This window comes from Dreissena polymorpha, chromosome 2, assembly GCF_020536995.1.
Source record: "Dreissena polymorpha isolate Duluth1 chromosome 2, UMN_Dpol_1.0, whole genome shotgun sequence".
Lineage (NCBI taxonomy): Eukaryota > Metazoa > Mollusca > Bivalvia > Myida > Dreissenidae > Dreissena > Dreissena polymorpha.
In genome coordinates this window covers 145,624,959-145,638,336 of record NC_068356.1, presented here as the reverse complement: position 1 = coordinate 145,638,336, position 13,378 = coordinate 145,624,959, and the positions used below count along the sequence as shown (strand labels likewise).

Here is a 13,378-nt window from a genome sequence, read left to right as displayed (position 1 = left end):
TTAATAAGTTTCATATGCATATTATCACATAAAAGTGACTCTGAATTATCGATTGCAATATATGTTAGCCATATTTATGCAATCAAATTCTTTAAATCCTTGCGAAACAGTGGAAAATTTGCTTGGGGCCCCCCACGGGGAAATAAAAGAACATGTTTTTTTCGAAAGAATTCACTAGTTTAAGAAAAGGTGGATGTAAATAATAAGTGCTATCTGTATAAACTATACTTATTAGTTATAAATGTAATAAAACTCCACATTAGCACCACGTGTATACCAATGTGTCATTTATTTTGACTAATTTCTTTATACCATTTCAGACATGTAAATTATTATATCATTTGAGATTTTTTGCTATTATGTTAATGAAGAAATGTTTTCTTAGGATACAGATACATCGATGGATAGTTTAGGCTTTAGAGGGGGGAATGGTGGACGGGGCAGTCGTGGTGGTCGGAGTAGTCATGGTGGACGAGGTAGTCGTGGTGGCCGGAGCAGTCGTGGTGGGCGTGGTGCAACAAGGGGTAGTGCAAGTGGAAGTGGAAATGGTGGTCGGGCTGAAGAAGGTATTTTTTATTTTAATATATTTATTATGATTATCCCTCAGTTCACGCTTTCTAGACTTTACATATATAAGTATTTCCTGGTCTTTGTACGAGTACACTAGGTGATTGGAGCTGCAGTGAATATGCTTCAAAAATATTTGAATGATAATATAATATATATTCATTGTAAGTATAGTTCAGCCATGTCATGGCAAAAGGGACATGAAGGCTATCCAGATCAACCTGTTCTTGAAGCGCAGTCTGATCCACACTGTTCAATATTCAGATTGAACAATACAGATGTTGAGCAAACAGTTTCGATCCTGATCTGACTGTACTTTCAAGCGCAGGCTGATCTGGATCTATTAAATTGGTTGCAATAGTATAAAGGTCCCTTTTCCAGTGACGTGCCTCATTTGTAAACAAAATATATCCACATCAAATACATGAAAGAACTTTACAAATTGTTTTGTGTTTTTTTTTGCTCCCCCTAGAAGTTGATGCAAATGCCAAGTGAGTGACAGGTAACAAAACACTAATAAAACAATATGTCTTAACATTATAGGCGGTGGAGTAGAAAGAGGTCGTGGTGTTGCTAGGGGTCGAGTAGGAGGCAGGCGTGGAGGTAGAGGTCGTGGTGGTAGAGGTCGTGGAGATGAAGTCAGAATTGCGAGAAGTGACAAAGAACGTCTTGAGGCATTGTGGGCTGAGAGGAAGCAACAGATGAGGGTAATTACATAAAAAATAAATTATTACTAAAAAGGGTTGAACATATAATACAGCTGTCACTTGAAATACATACTTCAGCATCAGGATAGTGGGGGAAATGACAAATGTAACTGCACGGAAAGCTACCCGGGGCTTTGGTTCAGAGATAGTGGGCCCTGGTCTCTTTCAATTTAAGGCCAGGACACATAATCATTGGTTAACATAGACTTCATCCCCACAGGATAAAGATTATACAATGGTGTACTGACAAAAAATTGTCCTCATTATTCAACGGCCTTGTTGTGCATGGTTTCAATTGGCTGTTATATAAATCATAATAGACGTGTAGTTGTCAACACTATCACTCATCAATATGATAAAATAAGACTTAAGACTATATGTGGAACCTAAATAATGACACTTAAAATTTTGTATGGTTTGGACATGTCGATAAACATCTACATATTATATATTTTCAGGATGTAGTTAAAGACATGCCTGTCGACGAGCTCCGAGAACTTGTCCTAAAACTGATTGATAGAGAGCCAGGACTTGTGATCGATCTGTGCGAGGGTGCACAGGCCGGTGACAACCCTCCACCTACACCAGAGCCACTGCAACCTGCATGGTGTACATGTGGTAACTGCAGGGCAATGGCGACAGACCTAGAGAATGTCTGTTGTAAATGCCTTCCAAGAAACTGTGTTTCAACTAGAGCTGTAAGTTTCATTAAATCAACATTTCTCTAAATCATGTATAATGGGCAAGGTTGAATACTTAATTCGTAAGAAACTCAACTGGATCAAAAGTTCAAAACTGTTAGTTACATGAACTCAAAACTATAGTCTAATGTTACTTTAAAAAAATGGCACATATTTTTTATCAGTATTGTCCCACTTGAGCCATTTGAAGCAAAAATGGCACTATGGCAATGCATAGTCTTCAGCTGATGCCCTTTGACTGCAGTCTGAGAGAATCTATAAAATGCTAGTTCAGGTGAAATCTTGCCACTGCCATTGATCACACAGGCCGCCATTGCTGCAGTCAATAACAACACTAGTGCCTGCTTTGATTTTGAAACTAGGTATGAATAAATTATAACGACCAGTTTTGATTTAGACCACTCTGCGCTAAAAATTAGTCTACAGCCTAAACCAGGTTTACCATACTTGTTCGGACCATCAAGACTTATCGTCTTAATTGCACATTTAGGATAATTGTGCCCTACCTCTATTTCTCAAGCAATTGTTTATAATTTATAATTTTTCTCAATTCAGGAGATTGACAGACTAGTGTTGGATCCACAGGTCCTTGCTTTAGGCCACACTTATTACAGGGCAGTGTTGGCAAGGCGGCGCGAAAGAATTGAGGATGCCCACAAGCGTAACCGGCATTGTGCATACCGGAATTTCACGTTGTGGAGGTGGGGACGTCTGGGAGCAGGGGTTAGGAGAGTTATACCGAGTTGCTGTGTCCTGAGGATCAGAGCACAGTACCCATCTCCTACAGGACAGTATGTTGGATACATTCCTGGGCGGTATTACTGAACAATTGTGTTTCTGTGTAAATACTGTGTAAATAAAAGACAAAAGTGTATCCATTTTTTTCATGTTGTATTCTACTAAAAACATTCCGTAACAAGAAATTTTAACAACTCCCACCAGGAGCACATTTTATACAAAAATTAAATTTGAATATATAAAAGGAAGTTAATATGAAATGAGAAATATGTTTTATAAAGGGAGATAATTGGTTGGTATTGGGTGCGATGTGTTATCTGATTATGGTGAATAGTTGAGCTAAATAATTTAAAAACCCTTTGATAAATGTACAAGAGGATCATAGATCCTGCTCTCATCTGTTATCAGCAAAGTTATGGCCTCTGGATTATCAGCAAGGTTTTCTTATCATTTGAACTCGTTTTGATCCCACATGACCAACATTCAAACTTTACCTTTAAATCATCAAAACATAAATTGTGACCAACTTTCATGAAGATTAAAGCAAAAGTGTGGTCTCTAGAGCGGTAACAAAGTTGTGTATCATTTGACCAAGTGACCTTTTTATTTTCAACATGACCCATATTCCAACTTGACCTTAAAGTAATTAAACAAATATTTTGACCAACTTTCACGAGATTGGAGCAAAATTGTGGTCAATGAAGTGGTAACAAGATTTTTTTATTTGACCTAGTTTCACACCCACCATGACCCATATTCAAAGTTGATATTTCATTGGGATACAACTTCTCAAAAAGTTTGGTGAAAATCAAAGCAAAAAAGAAAGCGCTGGAGTATTAACGGTGAAATTGATTAACAGCGGAAGCAATCACAAAACCTCACATTGTCAGAGCTAAACAAGAATGCCAAACTGTCACAAGATACGCCCGTTTGAAGGTTTTGAACAATACCCATAAATAAAATACCGACTGTCAATTTCCTTAATCATGGAAAGCCCGAAGGAAATTCGGCGAAACAAGTGTATATCACAATTAATGGACTAGGGTAAAATACACAATGGTGATTGTTTTAAACGCACTAAGTGACCATGTGACTTATTTTTTTGACCCAGCATGACCCATATTTTAACTTGACCTATATATCATCTAGACACAACTTCTGACCTAATTTGGTGAAGATCAGATGAAAAGTATTTCAATAAGGGAGCGGACACCATGCTAAATCCTTGAAATGCACTAAGTGACCCAGTGACCTAGTTTTTAACCCGGAATGACCCATGTTCAAACGTGACATAGACATTGTCTAGATACAAGTTCTGACCAAGTTTGGTGAAGATCTGATGAAAATTATTTGAATTAGAGAGCGGACACTGCTGTGGACGCCAAGGGTTATCTTATACGTCCCGTTTTGAAAAAAGGCGTATAAAAATGAACCAGACACATAATATAACAAGTATAAGACTAGTGTTGACATTGGGACGCAGGGGTCTGGGTGTTTTGCATCGTGAGGGAATACATATCTGGCAGTAAACAGTGTTTTTCAAGGATGCTTGTTTATTAAACGATCAATTGTACGAAATTTTCGTTGATTTTGAGTAGTAATGTTACTTTTATACATGAAAATAAATGCCATATCCCGTTGAACGTGTAAGTTTAAACAAAGAATTTATCTGTATAAAGTAGTTATGACGCCGTATCGCGTTGTCGTACAGACGCACATCTCATTGTAACGTAGTTCAGCGGGAGTGAAAGACCTTAAATTAAGCAACGTTCACTTGATAATCTTCCTAGAATAACGCTTTTCTGTCAAGTATCATTGACACCTCAGCAAATCAGTTATGCTCTGGGTCATTTTAAGGGCCTGCGACCCAGAATGGTGAAGTTGTAATATAGTATTCATTATGCACTGGTGTGAACAATATATCTCCATTTCATTGATAAACATAGTGACATTTTTGATTTATAAATAAGACAGCTTAAACGTTTTTTCCAGTTAAAGCTGTATTGACAGTTAGAAAATAATACAAAGCAATAAATGGGGTAAAAGGTATATATTTTGTTTTTATATTTTAATTGGTGAAAAAAAACTTTTTAAACAAACGGCGCTAATTTCGCCCACCTGAGGGTACAGGTACTGTTCCACAGACCAGGAAGAGACCCCTTAAATCATCTTTATATTTACATAATATAATTATTATATTATAACAGCTGTAAGAACCATTAAACCAAACTGCCTAGCTTTAATGATATTTTGTCTTTCAAATAACATGTCAACAGAACCCACAATAATTTATTTACAAGAATCAGAAGCTACAATTACTCCTGGAGACAAACATCTTACAGAGGACGCACTTGCTGTGTCAGCCCTACATGCATCAATCGCAGACGAAGTAGCTGCACAAGTGTTAACTGCGTCTACCGAAGATGAAATAGCCGCCCATGCTCTATGTGACCTTGTTGCCTCGTCTAATCCAGTGGATTTAGTTTTGTCCGAGGATATTGTCATGCCAGCGTTTGATAACGTCGCGGAAATTTATGAAGACATTGTCATTGGTGACAACAAAGACATATCAACATTAGAGGGAAATGAGAATACAAGCATGTGCATGTCACCAACGTTAAATTTCAGCCCATCCGAACACCTACTCGAATGGCAGAAGATAGCACCATCAAGGCAAAATGGACGTGTCGTTCAAATGTAATGCACATAAAAGAATGGAGTCTACTTCTAAACGTAAGCCGACTCTTTTAAAAAGCATTTGATTGTCCAAGATAGCCGGCTACAACGTATTCGTATTAACCCAAGATAAACATGGAAAAAGATGTTACTTTGGTACAAGTCCTCTGAAAACTAAATTTCTATCTCAAGTGGGATTAACTTCGGGAAGCAGACTCTGAAATAATCATACAAACTAAACCGACCGTACTGTGTCCGTTACACCATCACCCAGCAAGCCGAACAGTAACCAGACATATCGTCCAGCTTTTACGCGTCTACAAGATGTTACTCCAGTCGTTTCCGTGTCTCAGGAATCACCTCAAGTCATGTATCCGCCTAAGGAAAACCAAAGAAAGGGCGATCACTCAGTTTCCGGAAAGAAAGTGCAAAGGAAGTAGCTCCGGATTCCCAAGAAACACCACCTCAGAAACCGACGACAAAGGGACGAGCAACCACATCCATGGTTATCAATTATAACATTGTTTGTATCCTGCTTTTTATGACCAGATGTATTTTTTAACTAAACATTTCTTAAAATTAGCAGAGCACTATCTAAAATTATATGCCTCACTTAAACTTTGTTTAGTCGTCCATAAATGTATAACGATGCATAACTGCAAGCCCAAGAAAATACGTCCAAGAGATGCCCATGTCATTTCCATAATGCCCAGATGCAACCCATCATTCTCGAAAATAAGAAAAACTGTTATTACAAGTCTTATAAGAACGTTTATGGGTGCACTTGATGATGATGTGGATAGATTGATATCAGTCATTATCTTTTATGAACACTTCAATGCAACATGGATGGATGGCGTCCAGTGGATACTTTTTCATAAAATATGATTCACAGGTCCATTAGACACAGATTCAATATAGCACACGAGTTTTAACATAACTTGTCAATCAAGTACTTTTAATCAGATTGTTGTGTTTTCTTGTTTATTATGTAATAACTGCGTCAGGTTAAGTTGTAAACAAATGGGTATGTTAAACTTGATCCTTCTTTTGTAGATGAAAAAGCTTCAGATAAATGATGTGTAGTATATAATTATAAACTTTAATTTTAGCAATTTTTGTTTTCAAATTCAATCTAGATTGAGTTATTGCTTCTATCAAAGTGATATGGGCATTTGTCACTGTTGAATAGAGCTGAAAAGAATTAGAAGTCAAAAGAATTAGTTAAAATGTGATAAATTACCAATTATCTAAACTCATCTTGCTACCAGTTGTTTATAAAAATATATATGATTTTCGATATTTTACATGACTCACCCAGTCCTCTTAAGCCGAAATGTGCCGTAAAACAAAATTGTGCCTTTGTCGTATGCACGAATCTGCATGAAAACTACATTTAGACACACATCGTACATCCAATCATTTCTAAGGAACGGTTGATATTCAAATTGATTATTTTTCTCTTTCTGGGATGTTGTTTTAGAATGTTGATGCTGCAATAGAGTAACATTACTACTCAAAATCAACGAAAATTTCGTACAATATTTCGTAAAATAAAGCTAAACAATTAAAAATCTGTGTTCGTTATGGCCATTGTCGAAATTTCTACGCCAGGTGTGGTCTGGTAAAATAGATGTTTGTGGATACAAAATGCTCGTTTTTATTATGGTTTTGACACTGGTACCATTTTAGTGTTCGTGTGTCGTATCAATAGATATATTCGCAGGAAATTAGCATGGCATTTAGTGTGGTCACAAATAAATAAAAACGAGCATTTTGTATCTACAAAAATCTATGTAATCATACCATATCTAGCGTTGAAATTGTAGCTATTGCTATAAGGAACACTGATTGCTTAGGTGTTAACTTTATTTAACGAAATACTTTACGAAATTTTCGTTGATTTTGAGCGTTATAGAGACTTTAAATATGATGCTTTCACTAATTGATATCATAGCCACACGTTTACCACCTGTGCTTGCTACCAGTTGTTTATAAAAATATATTTTATATTCGATATTTTACGTGACTCACCCATTGCTCTGAGCCGAAATGATCCGTACATGGTTCAAACAAAAATCTCAAACCTAAATTCAAGCACTTTTCAAGGACTTTTTAAGGCCAAATTTTCATTTTCAAGGCCGAGAACCGTATGTTAGTTTCCTTTAAAAAATGCATTTTCAAGCCAGATTAACACAGTATATATCATTTATTTGCTCTAACACATTAAACTAATTTCACAATAAATCATTTGTGTTATTTCTAATTATTACATACACATAAATGTTATCCATCCTTAACTCAATGAGTCTCACATATGCATTTACTTTTTAAAGTTATTACAAACAAACACACTGTCTCTTTACATGCTCACATCAAACAGACTAGTTCATTTCATTTAAACAGAAGTCAGTTACTATAACATTTTGTATTTCAAAGGGCTGTTGTTGTTAATGTCTGTTTTAGATTGCACAGTTTTAACAATAGCACCTTCCTGTTTCACCAAAAAGCACAATGCAGGACCCCTGTTTGCTTCTCAATTTCATGTTTTCTTTGTGGGTTTCCCCTTTATCGAGGCTTTTCAAAGCGCTTTCACCCATTCCCCCCGACACCAATGGTCTTTATATAGACCCAACAATGTGCTTTTCAAATGTCATTTGTTTTCTGTTCCGAGGAACATTCATAAGTTTCGCGCAAAACATATCGATAAACGTCATTTTGACAACTTCTTTATGACCAGAAAATAGCGCCATTAATATTCATGTTTAAAGAATGTTGACGTATCGTATAAGTTGTAATTATTTAAGCATTTTTCTGCATATCATCGGTGTTTATGACCAGAAAGTAGCGCCAGGAATATTCAGTTAACCACTCTGGTTTGAAACGACACTTCCCCATCGCTGAATTTTTACTCGCGAAAATTGATCACAATGGCGAACCTCTGACGTAGTACACATAATCTGTGACGTGTACACTTAATGTTTCGTACCCAATAGTGTACGAAACTTATATTTTGGTACACATTTTTTGCGCGAAGGAATTTATGATAAATTTTCGTAATATTTTCCTTAAGAACGATTTAAGTTTATGGCGATGATAAAAGTAATTTTGAACAAAATAAAAATTTTCAAGGCTTTTTTACATGAAATAAGTATTTTTCTAGCACTTTTTCAAGGCCAACCTTTGTTCAAGGGCTTTTCAAGCCTAGGACTCGTTTTCAAGCACTTTTCAAGCCCTGTGCGAACCCTGCCGTAAAACAAAATTCAATCGTGATACATCGGCTATCTCGGATTCCTCCGTAAGATAGGCCTCGTGGCTAACGGTCGCCATATTGCCTTGTATTACTACTTTACTACCCAACGCGTTGAACTAGCGCCAAACTTTTTACCGAAACTTTGATATTAAGAGCACTATTAACGTTCATTTGTGTTGCATTTTGACCTATTATCCAAGTGATTTACTTTTCCATTATTATTTAATCACCATATTATCCAATTTTTAAGGTGAAATTACGGTGTTTACAAAACCAACCAAACCGAAAGTGAAACTAGATGCATTACGTTTCGCGATGTAAACATTAAATATTTGTTCAGTTTGAGGAAGCGAATCGATACTAGACGGTGGAATATGTATGCAATACAGACTATCATTGCCGATTGTAGTACTGGCTAAAAAATACCTTGTATGACAGGTCATGTATACAACGTTAATCAAAATAGTGACCATAAATCACTTCAAATGTCTGGGATGATCATTAATATAATTAATGCACGTTTCTGATCTAATTGCCTGTATCTAGTTGTAATTACCATGATATTGATAAAATTAAAACGTTTTTTTTTCATAAATTAACATTACATGTTTTATTTTTATCATTTAGGTAATATATAATTGTATCATTATCATCATTAAATATTTTGAAAATAATCTAAATTATCATGATTACTTTAAAGTAGAATTTTTAAATTTTTCTCATTATTTTTAATGAATTTCCACATTTGCTTGATTCAAAATAAAATGTATAAATAAGGGTTTCAGTTTTTAATTTTTATCCAATTTTTAGTTCGATTAAATTTAAAGTACTAACTACATACATGTATGTGAAATGCTCTTGAGTTCGTTTCCTGGGCCTAGAACCAGTACTTGGGTGTCTCTTGGAGATTTCTTAAGAATGCTCCCACACTGGGTATCAAACCAGTGACCTCCAGATCATTAGGTGGACACCACATCCATTACACATCAGCGACCTTTAATTAGTAGGTAAATTTAATTACTTTAGTATTGCAGTATTATATAATATAATGTTGCTACATATTTTTGGAAAATGATTAATGTGCAGTACTAAATAAATCTAAATGCATACAATTTTAATTGTGTATATTGTGTGATTAATAGTTACAAATTCACTTTTTACAGGTATACTGGATTATGAAAGACTGATAAACATAAAATTGACAACTCATCTCCCCAACGATACTTTGTGTGGCTCATTCTCAGAACAAACCCATAGTCAGTGAGAAAACTACAGTGTAAAAAGACCACTTGATTGTGACAATTAAGGCTGACCAAGCAAATGTTATCATTTAAAATAAAGAAAACTTCCAGTTCAATATACATTTTATACCAATTATGACATTGACCAACACAGAAAATAATTATAAGGTTGATTTCCCCAAAATTGACTGTTACAATTGGATACTGTTTTAAGCTTCACTCTACTTTGTCTGAAAATAAAAGTCCTAAATGATGTAATAGAAACATACATATTTAATTTTTAGTTTTACAAGTATATATATATATATATATATATATATATATATATATATATATATATATATATATATATATATATTATTCTTATATCTTTTTATCGATGGTCAATCAATTTAAGTTAAACTAATATATATATATATATATATATATATATTCATACACATTATGCTTTGATTTTTTTCTATTGAAGCCAAATTAATATCCCATTAGATAGATAGATAATATCACAGCAGTATTCCTAGTTTGTCTGCAAATACTGCAGAAATCATGGATTATTATTTTACTGAGTCAGCCTTAATCTTTATATTATAATTGTTAAAACAGATTAAGATGTGCATAATACAATTGAGGATGCATCAAGATTAAAAAATGGTACATGTATAAATTAATAAAGAATCAATAACAATCAGAAACTGTGCATTTTTTTCAGTATTGTGTGAAAGGATTTGAAGTAATTATTCGTTTTTTTAAATATGATTTATGTTAATTTGAATAAATATATAAAATTTAGTGATTTTCTCAGACAAAACTGTTAAAGTATTCAGAATGTATTATTGTAATATTCATTCGAATTTTTTAGTACAAAAAGCACTTTTCCCTGGCATTTGTATTTATAGTAATTGCATATTTTATAATTCTGACAGCATTTATAAACTGTGTTCATGCAAGCATGAACACGGTTTCATTTTTTGAGTATTTAAACAAGAGGGCCATGATGGCCCTGTATCGCTCCACTGCTGAAAAAAGGCTGAAACAAATTTCTCTGCATGTGCAAATACTTAAATATAGGCCCTATTTAAGCACGTGTACACTTTTGTGACCTTCTGGGCTGGGTCAAATTTAACCCCAGGGGCATAATTTGAGCAAACTTTGTAGAGGACTACTATATCTCACTACATACAAAATGTGGTAGCCCTAGGTCCTAGAGTTAAGGACAATAATATTTTTAAAGTTTTCACAAAATAAGCAAGATATAAGCGTATATAATGTTCAATTTTGTGACATGCGGGTCAGGATCAAATTTGACCCAAAGGGCATAATTTGAACAAACTTGGTAGAGGACTATAAGATGTTACTGCATACCAAATTTGGTAGCCATAGTCCAAACGGTTTTCGACAAGAAGATTTTTAAAGATTTCACAAAATAGGCGCTTTAAAAGCGTTTATTTAATTTTGTGACCCCCCCCGGGGCAGGGTCAAAGTTGACCCAAGAGGCATTATTTGAACAAATTTGGTAGAGGTTTATTAGATGTCACTACATACCAAATTTGGTAGCCCTAGTCCCAATGGTTATGGACAACAAGATTTTTAAAGTTTTCACAAAATAGGCCCCATATAAGCGTATGTTCAGTTTTGTGACCCCGGGCAGGGTCAAATTTGACCCAAGGGGCATAATTTGAACAAACTTGGAAGATAACTATAACATGTCACTACATACCAAATTTGGTAGCCCTATGCCTTATGGTTAAGGACAAGAAGAGTTTTAAAGTTTTCACAAAATAGGCACTATATAAGCATATAATTGATTTTGTGGCCCCCGGGGCAGGGTCAAATTTGACCCCTGGGGCATAATTTGAACAAACTAAGTAGAGGACTATAAAATGTCACTACATACCAAATTGTGTAGCCCTAGGCCTAATGGTTATGGACAAGATTTTTTTTTAAGTTATCACAAAATAGGCATTATATAAGCATATGTTCAATTTTGTGACCCCCGGGGCAGGGTCAAATTTGACCCTAGGGATTAAATTTGAACAAATTTGGTAGAGGACTATTAGATGTCACTATATACCAAATTTGATAGCCCTAGGCCGGATTGTTATGGACAAGAATTTTTTTGAAGTTTCCACAAAATAGGCCTTATATCAGCATATGTTCAATTGTGTGACCCTCGGGGCAGGGTCAAACTTGACCCCAGGAGCATAATTTGAACAAACTTGGTAGAGAACTATAAGATGCCACTACATACCAAATTTGGTAGCCCTAGGCCCAATGGTTATGGACGAGAAGATTTGTAAAGTTTTCACAAAATATACCCTATATAAGCATATGTTCAATTGTGTGACCCCCGGGGCAGGGTCAAATTTGACCCCAGGGGTATAATTTGAACAAATTTGGTAGAGGACTATTAGATGTCTCTACATACCAAATTTGATAGCCCTAGGCCCAATGGTTATGGACGGGAGATTTTGAAAGTTTTCACAAAATAGGCCTTATTTAAGCAAATTTTCAATTTTGTGACCCCCAGGGCAGAGTCAAATTTGACCCCAGGGGCATAATCTGAACAAATTTGAAAGAGATTCACCCCAGGAACATTCCTAAGAAGTTTCATCAGAATTGGACCAGTAGTTTAGGAGAAGATGTTTAAAGGAAAAGTTTATGCATGGATGCACGATGGACACAGGACCTTTGGCCAGTGGAGCTAAAAATCAAATTAAACATTTAGTTTTGATGTAAAATCAGTTTTTATATGCAAGTGTCTATTTCACTTATACATTAAAACAGCATATTATTCATTATTGAAAAGATTATTCCAAGCTTGATGTCATATTTCAACTTTGCATAGTGTAGTTAATTGAACATTGTATTGAACAGTATGGGCAGCTATATTTTTTAATTTATGTATGTTGTATTATACAAAATGCATTATTTCTACCACAAGAAGACCATATAAGGCCTACTGCTACTAAATAGGCACTGGTATGAATTTGACACTGTTTTTGATGCTCATACAAAACTTTAATATTACTACACTTTAGTATATTAAATATTTTCAAGTTTTTGTTCAACATTTTTTGCAAAAGAAAAGAGTGCCTTAATGCATTTGAAAATATACTTAAAACAAACTAAAAATACATTTTAAAATACCTTTTCCTGGTAAAGTGTATTTGGGATGATAAAAAATACACTTGAAGAGTATTAATGCTGGAAAAATGCAGAAAAAATACATTTGTTTCTGTTAGAAGTGTGTCTTGTCTGCATTTTTAAGTGTATTAAATGCACATCAAATGCAGATAAATACAATGCCAATACTGTTACATGTATTGTAATGGACATAAAATGCACTTGTTCTTGTAATTAAATGCTTTAGTGAATTGAAATAACCTTTTATAACGTTTTAACAATTAATAATACCTTTTTATATAAATTTTCTTTTGAAATGTGACACTTAAATGATTTTTGCACCACTAGTAAGAGATATAATTTGTGCTCATA

General features: G+C 34.7%; 1 protein-coding gene across 1 annotated transcript; it reads left to right on the top strand.

Moving 5' to 3' along the window:
• The first annotated feature begins 266 nt into the window (after positions 1-266).
• LOC127870464 (uncharacterized) lies at positions 267-2,808 on the top strand. The gene is made up of 4 exons (XM_052413053.1): positions 267-566; positions 1,111-1,274; positions 1,733-1,972; positions 2,531-2,808. Exons 1-4 carry the CDS (start codon positions 401-403, stop codon positions 2,798-2,800), a joined length of 840 nt encoding a protein of 279 aa, XP_052269013.1. The 5' UTR covers positions 267-400; the 3' UTR covers positions 2,801-2,808.
• Positions 2,809-13,378: the final 10,570 nt, after the last annotated feature.